At 43.9% G+C, this 12,425-nt stretch overlaps 1 protein-coding gene across 5 annotated transcripts in view; it reads right to left on the bottom strand.

Annotated features, from left to right (window-relative positions):
• The window catches only part of LOC105023494 (zinc finger CW-type PWWP domain protein 2), a 50,059-nt gene that overhangs the window by 36,329 nt on the left and 1,305 nt on the right, over positions 1–12,425 (bottom strand). For 4 of the 5 annotated variants that reach the window (XM_020054603.2, XM_020054600.2, XM_020054601.2 and 1 more), the window contains exons 3-5: positions 12,250–12,412; positions 11,906–12,032; positions 11,615–11,697 (exon numbers count right to left, since the gene is read on the bottom strand). In XM_020054603.2, coding sequence (XP_019910162.1) covers positions 11,615–11,697; positions 11,906–12,032; positions 12,250–12,412 — 373 coding nt within the window. Of the gene's footprint in view, positions 1–10,974; positions 11,395–11,614; positions 11,698–11,905; positions 12,033–12,249; positions 12,413–12,425 lie in introns of those variants that run through there. The other variant, XM_010892738.2, reaches the window with a different exon arrangement.

Below are 12,425 nucleotides of genomic sequence, written 5' to 3'. Positions count from 1 at the left end.
AAAGAAGGGCATTGTGGGTAATAACAACTGCATCGGGCGGCATCTTATTACGGCCTTCCACAACATGGTAGAACTCCTTTGCGTCCTTATATCCTCAATGACACCGTGTTACTCCCTGTATGGGAATGGAAAACTGGATTAGTTTGCACACAAGGACTAACCAATATTCAGTATTCAAAGTGGCCCTGTGTAGTATCCTGCCTCCAGCGTTTACAAGGCTGAAATTACGTCTCCTCTTCACTTACTGAATAACACTAGCTAGTCCTGGTTTAGCGTGGGGGGATAGTACAGACTGGTATATTACTAGTTAGTCCAGGGTGGTTTAGGGTGCGGGAATAGTAGTGACTAGTATATTACTGGTTAGTCCAGGGTGGTTTAGGGTTGGCGGATAGAACTGAATGGTATATTACTAGTTAGTCCAGGGTGGGGGATAGTACTGACTGGTATATTATTAGTTAGTCCAGGGTGGTTTAGGGTTGGTGGATAGAACTGACTGGTATATTATTAGTTAGTCCAGGGTGGATTAGGGTGGGGGGATAGAACTGAATGGTATATTATTAATTAGTCCAGGGTGGTTAAGGGTGGGGGGATAGAACTGTGAGTGTCTGAAATGAGTATGAGGAGACTACAAGTCACTTTAAATAGATAGACAGACTGGGTTAAATTGGGAAAATCTTGCACACTCCAAATATTTTTGTAGAAAAATTGGATTGGAAACATTAACTTAAAAAATTTATCCTAGGCTCAATGATTGTGATTATAAAAAGAAAACACATCTGCAGTTTTAACAGCCTTGCTCAAGGGCAGAACAAAACTGTAGTTTGTCCTTGCCGCGCTCAGGATTCAATCTAGCTATTTTTTTAAATTACTGGTCAGATGCTGTAACAGCTTGGCCACCTGCACTACTGTTGACAGGAACCTATTAACATTATCGCCACGAAGGTTAAATCCAATGCGATCGCAGTTGCTAAGATTTCAGTTCAACTCTCGGGCAACAGAAACAATTCTGGTGAAACGCGGAGTCACGCCGTGCCTAGATCCGGCCCGGTCGGCGATCTGCGTGCGCTATCGTGTCACTGTCGGGACATGGACTTTACTCAAAGGGGTGATGTGGACAGAAGGGCTCTGTCGAACCGGCGGTGCTCTGGAAGGGCGTACACATCCTCCAGCATCATGGCATGATTCAGGGGTTGAGGTATGTGAAGTCATCGCGTGAAGACAAAGAGTTGTTCTTTGTGTGTTGGTTAGACGATAGGGGTCTCACAGGGATCACGTGACTGGTTAAGGAGCATCAGGTAACCTGGAGGGTATTTCCACTGATTAACGCACACACACACGCACACACACAGATGAGATATAATGTATATATACTGCTTTACAGTAAACACACATACTGAGACATAAGGTATATACACACACACACACGCACACGCACCCCCACACACACATACATATACACACATACACACACACCTCGTTGCATTATCCTTGCTTTTTCCTCATGGAGACTAACAAAATGTCCAAAGTCAAACGTTCGCCTTTTACCATCTTTGTAGGGAGTTTTGGTATTTTTGGTATGAGAGCAAAACCTGCAGACACACACATATACACGCACACACACAGGAGGGAATTTCCACTGCAGAAAATGTTCCTTCCTCATTACATCTTAGAATCACTGCATAGCAGAACAACTATCTACCGACCAAGTTACGAAACCGTCTGTGTTGCTTCCAGAAGACAAGTATGTCAGAAGAGGGAATTTCCTAAAGTCATAAGGGCTTTTTTTCTGTCATCAAAGATATGCCCCGATCCAGTCTTTCATTACTACTCCATCTAATGGTTTGTCGCTCATGCTAATCATGATCAAGGCTTTCTGTCCATCTGTGTCTCATACTGTCTCAGCATGCCCGTAAAGAAAAGCAAGCTGGTTCCATTTGATCTGTACCTTTTGAACACGGTCCATTTGAAAACCTACACCATGTTAACCTGGATGTAGCAAACAGAACATACGAGAAACTCACCCAGCTGGTCAAACGGTAAAAAATAAATTGCTTTATTTTGTTATTTTTAAGCAACTTGGAAATTCAGTGAAATTCTTTACAAATCTTTACTATTGTTAATAAAACAATCAGACACGCACAGTTTGCTTCTCTGTTGAATCTGTGCAGTCACACATGCATTCACACTCAGACACACACACACACACACACACACACACAAAAAGATACACACATAGACGACCACAGACACACACAGACATGCACACACCAATCAGCGTGGCCCAGACATCTCACTCCTGCTGCCATCTTCCACCTCACAGGAAGTCTGATCCACTCCTCTCCGCTGTTCCGGCTGTCACACAGTGAAGACACACACAGACACACATGCACAGGCACACACATACCGAGGGATATACACACATTTCTCAGATGAATGACAAGAGAGAATAAAACAAAGGAGAACAATTCAAAGCAAGTGAGGGCTCTTGTTTAACAAGTTATGGCTCTGGTTTTACAAGTGAGGGCTCTGATTTTAAAAGTGATGGCTCTGATTATACATTTGAGGGCTCTGATATTACATTTGAGGGCACTGATTTTACAAGTGAGGGCTCTGGTTTTACAATTTATGGCTCTGGTTTTACAGTTGGGGGCTCTGATTTTACAAGTGATGGCTCTGGTTTTACAGTTGAGGTCTCTGGTTTTACAAGTGAGGGCTCTGATTTTACAAGTGATGGCTCTGGTTTTACAGTTGAGGTCTCTGGTTTTACAAGTTATGGCTCTGGTTTTACAGTTGAGGTCTCTGGATTTACAAGTTTGGGCTCTGGTTTTACAAGTTATGGCTCTGGTTTTACAGTTGAGGTCTCTGGTTTTACAAGTGAGGGCTCTGTATTTACAAGTTATGGCTCTGGTTTTACAGATGAGGTCTCTGGTTTTACAAGTGAGCTATCTGCTTTTATAAGTGAGAGCGCTGTTTTTTTAAGTGAGGGCTCTGGTTTTAGCATACGACACGGTCTGTTCAGTGTCATGGTTCCATGCTAGACCACAGTTGTTATAACTAGGTGTTATAATGGTGTATTAAAACAGGGGTGTTGAAACAAGGTTAGGCTGCCCATGAAAACAGAGATACTTTAAATAAAGGGTATTATAAACTGGGTGAATCCTGAATGCTGATTGGCTGATATCTGTATACCACGGGTATGATATCAAATATTTCTGTGACCTGGAAACAGCTATATAAAAAGGCATTTTAGAGGGTTTGTAATATATTGCCAGAATACAGCTGCTTAGTGCTGTGTCCATTACACATACCCTTGTCCATTATTGCTTACTTCTACGAGGGGTGTTTTAACAGGCACATTACAACAGTTGTATTATAAAAGAGGTGTAGACTGCTCATCACACCAGGGGTATTGTGTTATGATATGGGTATTATAACAGGGGTATTACAACATGATTATCACATAAGTGTTATAAAAGAGGCAATAGAACGGGTTTATCATAACTGGATAGTATACCAGGACTATATTCAAAGTGAGTGTTATTATTCCTTGGTTATTATATTAGCAATGTAATAAGGGGGTGTCTTATAACAGTCTTATTTTAGCAAGGGTGCAGACAGACAAGCAGACAGACAGGCAGAGACAGACAGAAAGACAGACAAAGACAGACAGACATAGACAGACAGACAGGCAGGCAGGCAGGCAGGTAGGCAGAGACAGACAGAGACAGACAGACAGAAAAACAGCCCGACAAGCAGAAAGAGACAGACAGACAGAGACAGACAGACCGACCGACAGGCAGAGACAGACAGACCGACAGGCAGAGACAGACAGTTAGGCAGACAGATAGACAGACAGGCAGACAGACAGGCCAACAAGCAGAAAGAGACAGACAGACAGACAGACAGAGACAGACAGACAGATGGACAGGCAGAGACAGACAGACGGACAGGCAGAGACAGACAGACAGGCAGTTAGGCAGACAGATAGACAGACAGGCAGGCAGGCAGGCAGGCAGGTGGCTCCCAGTGGAGAGCTCCAGCACTGTAATGACGTGTGGTTTAATGAGGACTGATCCATGATAAATGGAAGCATATGGTAGAACAGACTGTCCCTCACAGCCAGGGGTGGCACACTCGCCCAGGTATCATCAAACTAAAGTTTACTCCATCAAACTTCACATGGTTCTCCCTCTTCGTGACCTCTGAAGAACTAGCTTGAGCTTCAATGGGAAAACATTGTTTTTTACTACTTTTTTTTCGTATATTCATACCACTTTGAATGCATATTTGTTTTTGAAGTATAACAGATCTGTAACCGTGTGTGTGTGTGTGTGTGTGTATGTGTGTGTGTGTGTGTGGGTGTGTGCGTGCGCATGCATGCATACTGGTGTTTGTTCCTGTTTTCCTACCTCAACGATATTTCCTGTTTTTACTTGAAAATATGAAATATTGTGAAAAGTAATGACGTTACATTTAGGGTTAGGTACAAAAGTTAGGTCCTGTTTTGTAGGATGTTTGTGCGTATATGTGCAGATGAAGTAGCGATGGAGAGAAACAGGTAGAAAGAGAGAGCTGGAGAGAGGTAGAGAGAGAGGGAGAGAGGTAGAGAGAGAGCGAGAGAGAGAGGTAGAGAGAGAGGGAGAGCGAGCAAGAGAGGTAGAAGGGGGAAAGAGGGAGAGAGGGAGGGGGGGAAGGTAAAGAGAGAGAGAGAGAGGGAGAGTAACAATAGAGCTGTATTGTCTCCAAACATTATTTAAATCACTAAACAGACAGACAGGCAAATAGCCATACAGGCAGACAGACACGCCGAGACAGACGGGCAGACAGGCACGCCGAGACAGACGGGCAGACAGGCATACAGACACGCCGAGACAGACGGGCAGACAGGCACGCCGACAGACAGGCGGGCAGAGGGACAGGGTGCTGCCAAGCTGAGGAGTGGAGAGTGCTGTGCAGCCTGTTTTCGACCGAGTCCTCTGACAGCGACCTCCCAGCTAACGCACAGAGACAGACCTGAGGAGGCACCGTGACTGTCCCACTGGCATCCTGGAGCTTGGCAACTCAGTGGGCAAGTCATTTTGCCTCACCAACGGCTGCTCACCCAGTCATGGGACGCTGCTGACTGACCAGGGCGGCGATAACCTAACCTTGGTTCCTTTATCACTATACGAGGTAGAGAGGGATTGGATAACCGGCACCCAGTTTTTGAAATGCCTGTGGATTATGCCTGTTGGACTGGACAAAATGCATAGAAGTATAATGAATGGACCGGGAGTCAGAGCGGGTGTCAACGGTTCGGCCTGTTCTAAATTGTGAGAGACTTTTATCCAGCGGGTGTCTACTACCAGAACTCCGCGCCTTGCAAGCAGTCGGACAGGATTGGTCTAAAACAATTATAGGATAGGTCTAGAACTGGTATAGGAAAGGTCTAGACCAGGCATAGGACAGGTAAGAACAGGTAAAAGACAGGTCTAGGACAGGCATAGGACAGGTAAGAACAGGTAAAAGACAGGTCTAGGACAGGCATAGGACAGGTAAGAACAGGTAAAAGACAGGTCTAGGACAGGCATAGGACAGGTTAGAACAGGTATAGGCCCAGGTAGAACACGCATAGGACAGGTTAGAACAGGTCTAGGACAGGGGCTAGGACACATTACATTACACCCGAGGGCTGTTTAGATTCGTCAGAACTATCGAACCACAAGAGACTTGGTGCGACGGGCAAAGGCACTGCACTGCAGGACAGGAGCATCACTGCAGTACAGGAGCATCACTGCAGTACAGGAGCATCACTGCAGCCTAGATTCCAGCCAGGTCCCACAAACCCCCAGGGCAGGAAGACAGATAACCGGCAGCCACTTGCTGGTCACATCGAGCTCCAGCAACGGACTCGGGTCTGCTGGGTCGGCCGCGAGCTGAAACCAGTTATCCTCCCACACGCTGATTCTGCTGACACCTGGCTGTTGAGCGAAACAGTGTGACGACAGGAAGCGGCAGCACAGACAACAGAGGTGTCTATCAGAGGACACACGGTACGACCTCCAACTCCCCCTCGTAACCTGGGAGCTGCTGCGATGGGCGTGGTCACCTGCAACTACAAATCGGGGGGGGGGGGGGGGAGAATTCCGGGAAACAACCTATATAATACAACAGTACAAACATCCATCTGGCGCGAATGTGGTCACATCATGAACCCGTCACACTCCTTCCAGTTAGAACGGGGAACCGAATGGTTAAAGGTGCTGATAGAGAGTCCTGTGGGGACTCGGTGGCAACCGCCGGCACCATTAGAGAACGGGCAGCCGTCACGGTGGAACCTTTGACCGGCCGACACCCAGCGTTTTTTTCTGAGTGTTCATTAGCATATTGCGTTAACAGAGCTCTGAGGAGCCGAAGCTGCCGGGAGTTTTAAGGAATTGCCAGTGAAACGGCAGCCAACAGAATCACAAAGGTCTCTCCTGACGGGTGACGAGTTCAAACCGTGATTTTGATCTATTAACTCATCAATATTCACTCACCAATATTGGTCTTCTCATTACCGGCTTTAGTGGGTCTGTATGTGATACAGAGTTACAGTGGAAAGAGAGAGAGAGAGAGAGAGAGAATCTACTTGATGTGTCATTTGCTTTGCATTGCAGGGCCTCTTTATCAGCTGTCTCAACCATACAGCCATAGCATTCATGGAGACATTTTCTAAAGCTACGGTCTCTATAGCTACAGTAACCTATAGTTAGGCTTAGTCTCTATAGCCATCTACACTGCTAAGCTAGCATACACAAGGATATGAATGACAAATTACACTTTGGTGTAGACAGACTTCAATGTACAATACTTCAGAAGAGCAGTACATGTATATAAAATATAATAACAACACCACTAATCACTCACTATATATTGTCTCATCTTTAGACAGGCTGGTACAGTATCTCACAAAAGTGAGTGCACCCCTCAAATTTTTGTAAATATTTGATTATATCTTTTCATGTGACAACACTGAAGAAATGACACTTTGTTAGAAAAACTGTACGCTCACTTCTTTACATTGTAGCAGTGTAAATTTGCTGTCCCCTCAAAATAACTCAACACACAGCCATTAATGTCTAAACCGCTGGCAAGAAAAGTGAGTACACCAAATTGGAAATGTCCAAATTGGGTCCAAAGTGTCAATATTTTGTGCGGCCACCATTATTTTCCAGCACTACCTTAACCCTCTTGGGCATGGAGTTCACCAGAGCTTCACAGGTTGCCACTGGAGTCCTCTTCCACTCCTCCATGACGACATCATGGAGCTGGTGGAGGTTAGAGATGGAAGGTGCTCCTCCACCTTCCGTTTCAGGATGCCCCACAAATGCTCAATGGGGTTTAGGTCTGGGGTATACCCTCAGCTTCTTTAGCAAACCATTGGTTGTCTTGGAGGTGTGTTTGGGGTCGTTATCATGTTGGAATACTGCCCTGCGGCCCAGTCTACAAAGGGAGGGGATCATGAAATTCAACACTACTGTTGTTTGCTCCTTGGGGTTTAAGGCCAGGTGTCTCTGTAAAGCACTTTGTGACAACTGGTGTTGTAAAAAGGGCTTTATAAATAAATTTGATTGATTGATGCTTCAATGTGTCACAGTACATGTTGGCATTCATGGTTCCCTCAATGAACTGTAGCTCCCCAGTGCCGGCAGCACTCATGCAGCCCCAGACCATGACACTCCCACCACCATGCTTGACTGTAGGCAAGACACACACGTGTCTTTGTACTCCTCACCTGGTTGCCGCCACACACGCTTGACACCATCTGAACCGAATAAGTTTATCTTGGTCTCATCAGACCACAGGACATGGTTCCAGTAGTCCATGTCCTTAGTCTGCTTGTATGGTCTTGGCCACCGTGCGGCAGCTCAGTTTCAGGGTCTTGGCAATCTTCTCATAGCCTAGGCCATCTTTATGTAGAGCAACAATTCTTTTTTTCAGATCCTCAAAGAGTTCTTTGCCATGAGGTGCCATGCTGAACTTCCAGTGACAAATATGAGGGAGTGTGAGAGCAATAACACCAAATTTAACACACCGGCTCCCCATTCACACCTGAGACCTTGTAACACTAACGAGTCACATGACAACGGGGAGGGAAAATGGCTAATCAGGCAAAATTTGAACATTTCCACTTAGGGGTGTACTCACTTTTGTTGCCAGCAGTTTGGACATTAATGGCTGTGTGTTGAGTTATTTTGAGGGGACAGCAAATTTACAATCAATCAATCAAATGTATTTATAAAGCCCTTTTTACAACAGCAGTTAACAGAGACACCCGGCCTTAAACCCCAAGGAGCAAACAACAGTAGTGTTGAATTTCAGTGGGTAGGAAAAACTCCCTAAGAAGGCCAATTTTAGGAAGAAACCTAGAGACGACCCATGCTCAGAGAGGTGACCAGTCTTCTTCTGGCTGTGCCGGGGGAGATATTAAGAGTCCAATTGGAATAATAAATACATTTTTCTGGGCTAAATCCAGAGTCTATTTGATTCTAGACTAGGTCAAAAGTATGACCAGGTGGACAAGGACAGGGACAGGAACGGACCCCCCAAACCAGGTACTCCGCAGGTGTGGACCAGGACCTCATCTCCTCCTAAAATGTAAAACTGGAGGAGACTGAGAAAAGTTAGAAGTGCATTCCTCATATCCTCCAGCACAATAATATAGCAGCGTAACACCTTGGAACTGAGACGGGGGGGGTCCGGCGACACTGTAGCTGTTATACAAGCTGTACATCACTACTTTACATTGTAGCAAAGTGTAATTTCTTCAGTGTTGTTACATGAAAAGGTATAATCAAATGTTTGCAAAAATGTGAGGGGTGTACTCACTTTTGTGCGATACTGTATATAGTGTTTCATTGTTCAAAGCCTTACAGGCCAGGTGGGATTCAGGTGCAAGATTTTGGAATGTTGTGTCCATTTACACAGTATGTTCCCTGGTCACCACTATTGCACTGTATAGGGAGTGTTTGACTAGAACGTGAAAATGCACTCAAAACAAGAGTTTCAACTGGACAGATGTTGGTATAGGTCCTTCCCTGTTTAGTTCCATCAGATTCTGTCTGGTTCCTAGTGAATACAGTTCTGTAAGGTGAGGAAACACTAAATAAAAAAGCTAATGCCAGCTCTAATAGACTATATACTTCAATTTGCCTATTTTCATAACACTGGCTTTCAAAGGTTAATCAGTGTATTCTAAAAATGTCATTTTCCTCAGACACGCACAAACAATACAAAACCAGTTATCAGTCTAATTCCTGTTGTGCCAAAATCTATTTAGTTGAAGCCTAGCAGAATAAGTAATGACTGAATTCAGAGATTGACTGTGTTGATTATCATGTTCCTTTCCTAAAGTGTTGTGTGAATAATTAATGAGTGTAAATTGGAAGTTGACAGAAAACCACGCAAGTGCCAGTACTTTATATCTCTCTTATGGAAATCAGTTGAAATAATCAGCATCTTTAAACATTTATTTTCCCATCCTATTTAGAGTTATTAATCATTTAGAATTATTAATCTTTGCATGGCCAGAAAACAAGATTGTAAGTCACTAAAGAAAAGGCCTTCAAAAAGAATCACCCGACTAAGTTGTGTTTAGTGCACTGGTTGTGAAGTTCAACAATTAAATTCTCTCAGCAGAACTCTTTTTGTGGCAATCTTTACTTCCACTGTACGGAACTAGTACACTGAATGTTTAAATGAACTAATTGCACTTTAGATTAGTGTGGTGAGGTCTGCTTGCAAAACACGATTTTACTCCATGGGATAAGCGCCCCATTGAAACCATTCATGTAGTATTCTGTAATATCTTTCTACATGTCCACAGGGACACTACAAACAATGCAATTAGGGCCAATATTCACTAATTATAAAAACTCAGAAAAGACCATTTAAGATTAGGAAACATTTACAATACAACGATCCCCTCTTATATCATTACAAAGCTCTGCAATGCCAAGAGTTGAGCAGAGATAAGAGTTCTTTTTTTATCCAACGGAAGCTGAGTTCACAAATCTGTTCTACCAGCAGTCTGAAGCCTTCAGACCAGAACAGTCAATTAATCAGAATATGGCGAATTAGAATACAGTAAAAACAAAACCTGACTCCCTGTAGAGGAAAAGACTATGATCATTGAGAATCAGAAAAATAACTATATACCAGCCTGTCACAAGATGAGACAATATATACCAGCCTGTTAATAGATGAAACTCTGTATACTAGCGTGTTAAAAGAAGAAAACATACAAGGCTATTTAAAGATGAAACACTATATACCAGCCTGTTAAAAGATGAGACACTATATACTAGCGTGTTAAAAGAAAAAAAACACAAGGCTGTTAAAAGATGAAACATTATATACTAGCCTGTTAACCTCTCTGACAAGACTTTAACCACTCCGGCAAATCTTTAAAGCAGTAATTTCTCTCCTACAAAATAACATGCAAATACTTGGACTTCTTACAAATTCACAACAGTGACACCCCCATCGGTGTTTACATGAGCGTTGGGGTCTGCGTGTTATGCCCACAGTATTGAAACTCAAGTCCTCACGTCACTTCCCAGGCTTGTGCGCACACGAATAAAGTTCAAACCAGGAGTCAAAATCTGCCAACCGGCTTAAAACAGAAACCATAGAACAGCTGTAAAACCCTAGATGTCATAGTGTTACAATGAAGCTGGCCTGTAACTCCCACACAGCCCACCGTGAAGACACTGCGTCGGATAAATGCAAGGCCAACAGCGCCCCCTACCAACATATTCAGAAGTGGACATGTTCAACAGCGCCCCCTACATACATATTCAGAAGTGGACAAGTTCAACAGCGCCCCCTACATACATATTCAGAAGATGACAGGGCGGTGAGCCAAGCAACGCTGGCCTTGAAAATTACACACCGAAAGATTGTGGTTTTTGTTTGAAACCAACATTTATTTTCAAAACCTCAAAAGAATATTAGGAAGCTTTGTTGCACTGGATAAACATGAACATAAAAAATCTACACATTGAACAAACAAGTCAAACTGAAAACCTTGTATTTTGTCTGCAGTAGAAGAAAACATATGAGTCACCAGAGGTGCCATTCATTTCCAACAATGAAAGTAGAAACATATAATAACGACACTAAAGAGTGAACAAAAACCTCCACACGTGTGAAACATATGAAGCGCATTGAATGAACGGGTTTGGGCTATCTTTGAGAGACACTCTGGGCATTTCTCATTTCAAAACAGTTCAATCTCTAATTGAAATCAAATAGTGTTTTGTTTCATGTAGCCATCAGGTCCTCCAGACAGGTGGCACTCTGAAATCTAAAACCCTCGATGACCAGGGTGTCCCCCTCCTCCACAATGCTGGCGTCCCACATCCTGATCATCTGTCACCGTTGTCACGACGTCAGTACAGACATACAATGAATCCAAAACATACAAACAGCACATATGGATGTCACACAGTATCCAAATGAACACAGTATCCAAATGAACACAGTATCCAAATGGTCAATCGAATACAGCAATCAGCTTCTGACATAGTGTTCTTACAGCCCTTGAGAGATGTTTAAAAAATATGTTTTTTTAAATCTGTCTATAGCGTACCTTCACTTGGCTCTCCTGCTGGTGTGAACACTGTTTTAGCATCCTCTCAATTGAATGCATTAGACTCTGCGCCTGACTCAACACTTTTCTCACACACAGTCCCGGAAAAAACAGTCACAGAGCAAAAATGTAACAAGTGATAACTTCACAGTAGAAATACCTCACATTGGTTACTATTATCATAGGAAATCTGGGTTTCTGGTAGACCCATTTGAGCTGTAATGTTACGTCAATAGTCAACTGAGGTTAAACTATGGCTTGGAGCATATATTTAGCTTAATGCACACTCACATTCCTGATGCTGGAATTGGCAAATCTGCACTCTTTCCTCACATCCCATCTCCTTCACCTTCACGGCCTCCTCTATTGCCACCTCATACGACTTCTTCTTTACACCTCTCAGGTTCCTGTATTTGGGCTATAAGGTAAAGCACAAAGGGGAGGTTCCTTAGACACAGGTCCTCCGTTGAGAAGGCTAGTAGGATGACTTTTTTTGTTTTAGGGAAACCATTGCAACGTGTTCTGAATCCCTGAAAATCCACCCTTACAGAGTCTTCAATCTCATAATCATATATCTGAATGCTTTGCTCCATTAGCCAGGGACCCAATTAACTGTGTGCCAGGAGCGCCCGTACGTGGGTGGAGGGGTCTCTATAGGGTTCCACGTGCTTGGTAGAAGCCCAGTATCTTGTGTGAGGCCGCCCCAGGAACTCAACATGGTAGCAGACCACATAGCCATCGCTGTCCAGCCTGGTATACTCCTCCCCGCTGGGGTCTGGGCAGAGGATGGCTGGCCACCTGCAGACGCCAA

Source organism: Esox lucius, chromosome 16 (assembly GCF_011004845.1).
Source record: "Esox lucius isolate fEsoLuc1 chromosome 16, fEsoLuc1.pri, whole genome shotgun sequence".
Classification (NCBI taxonomy): Eukaryota; Metazoa; Chordata; class Actinopteri; order Esociformes; family Esocidae; genus Esox; species Esox lucius.
The sequence above is the reverse complement of the archived record's forward strand: the minus strand, read 5'-3'. Positions and strand labels throughout refer to the sequence as shown.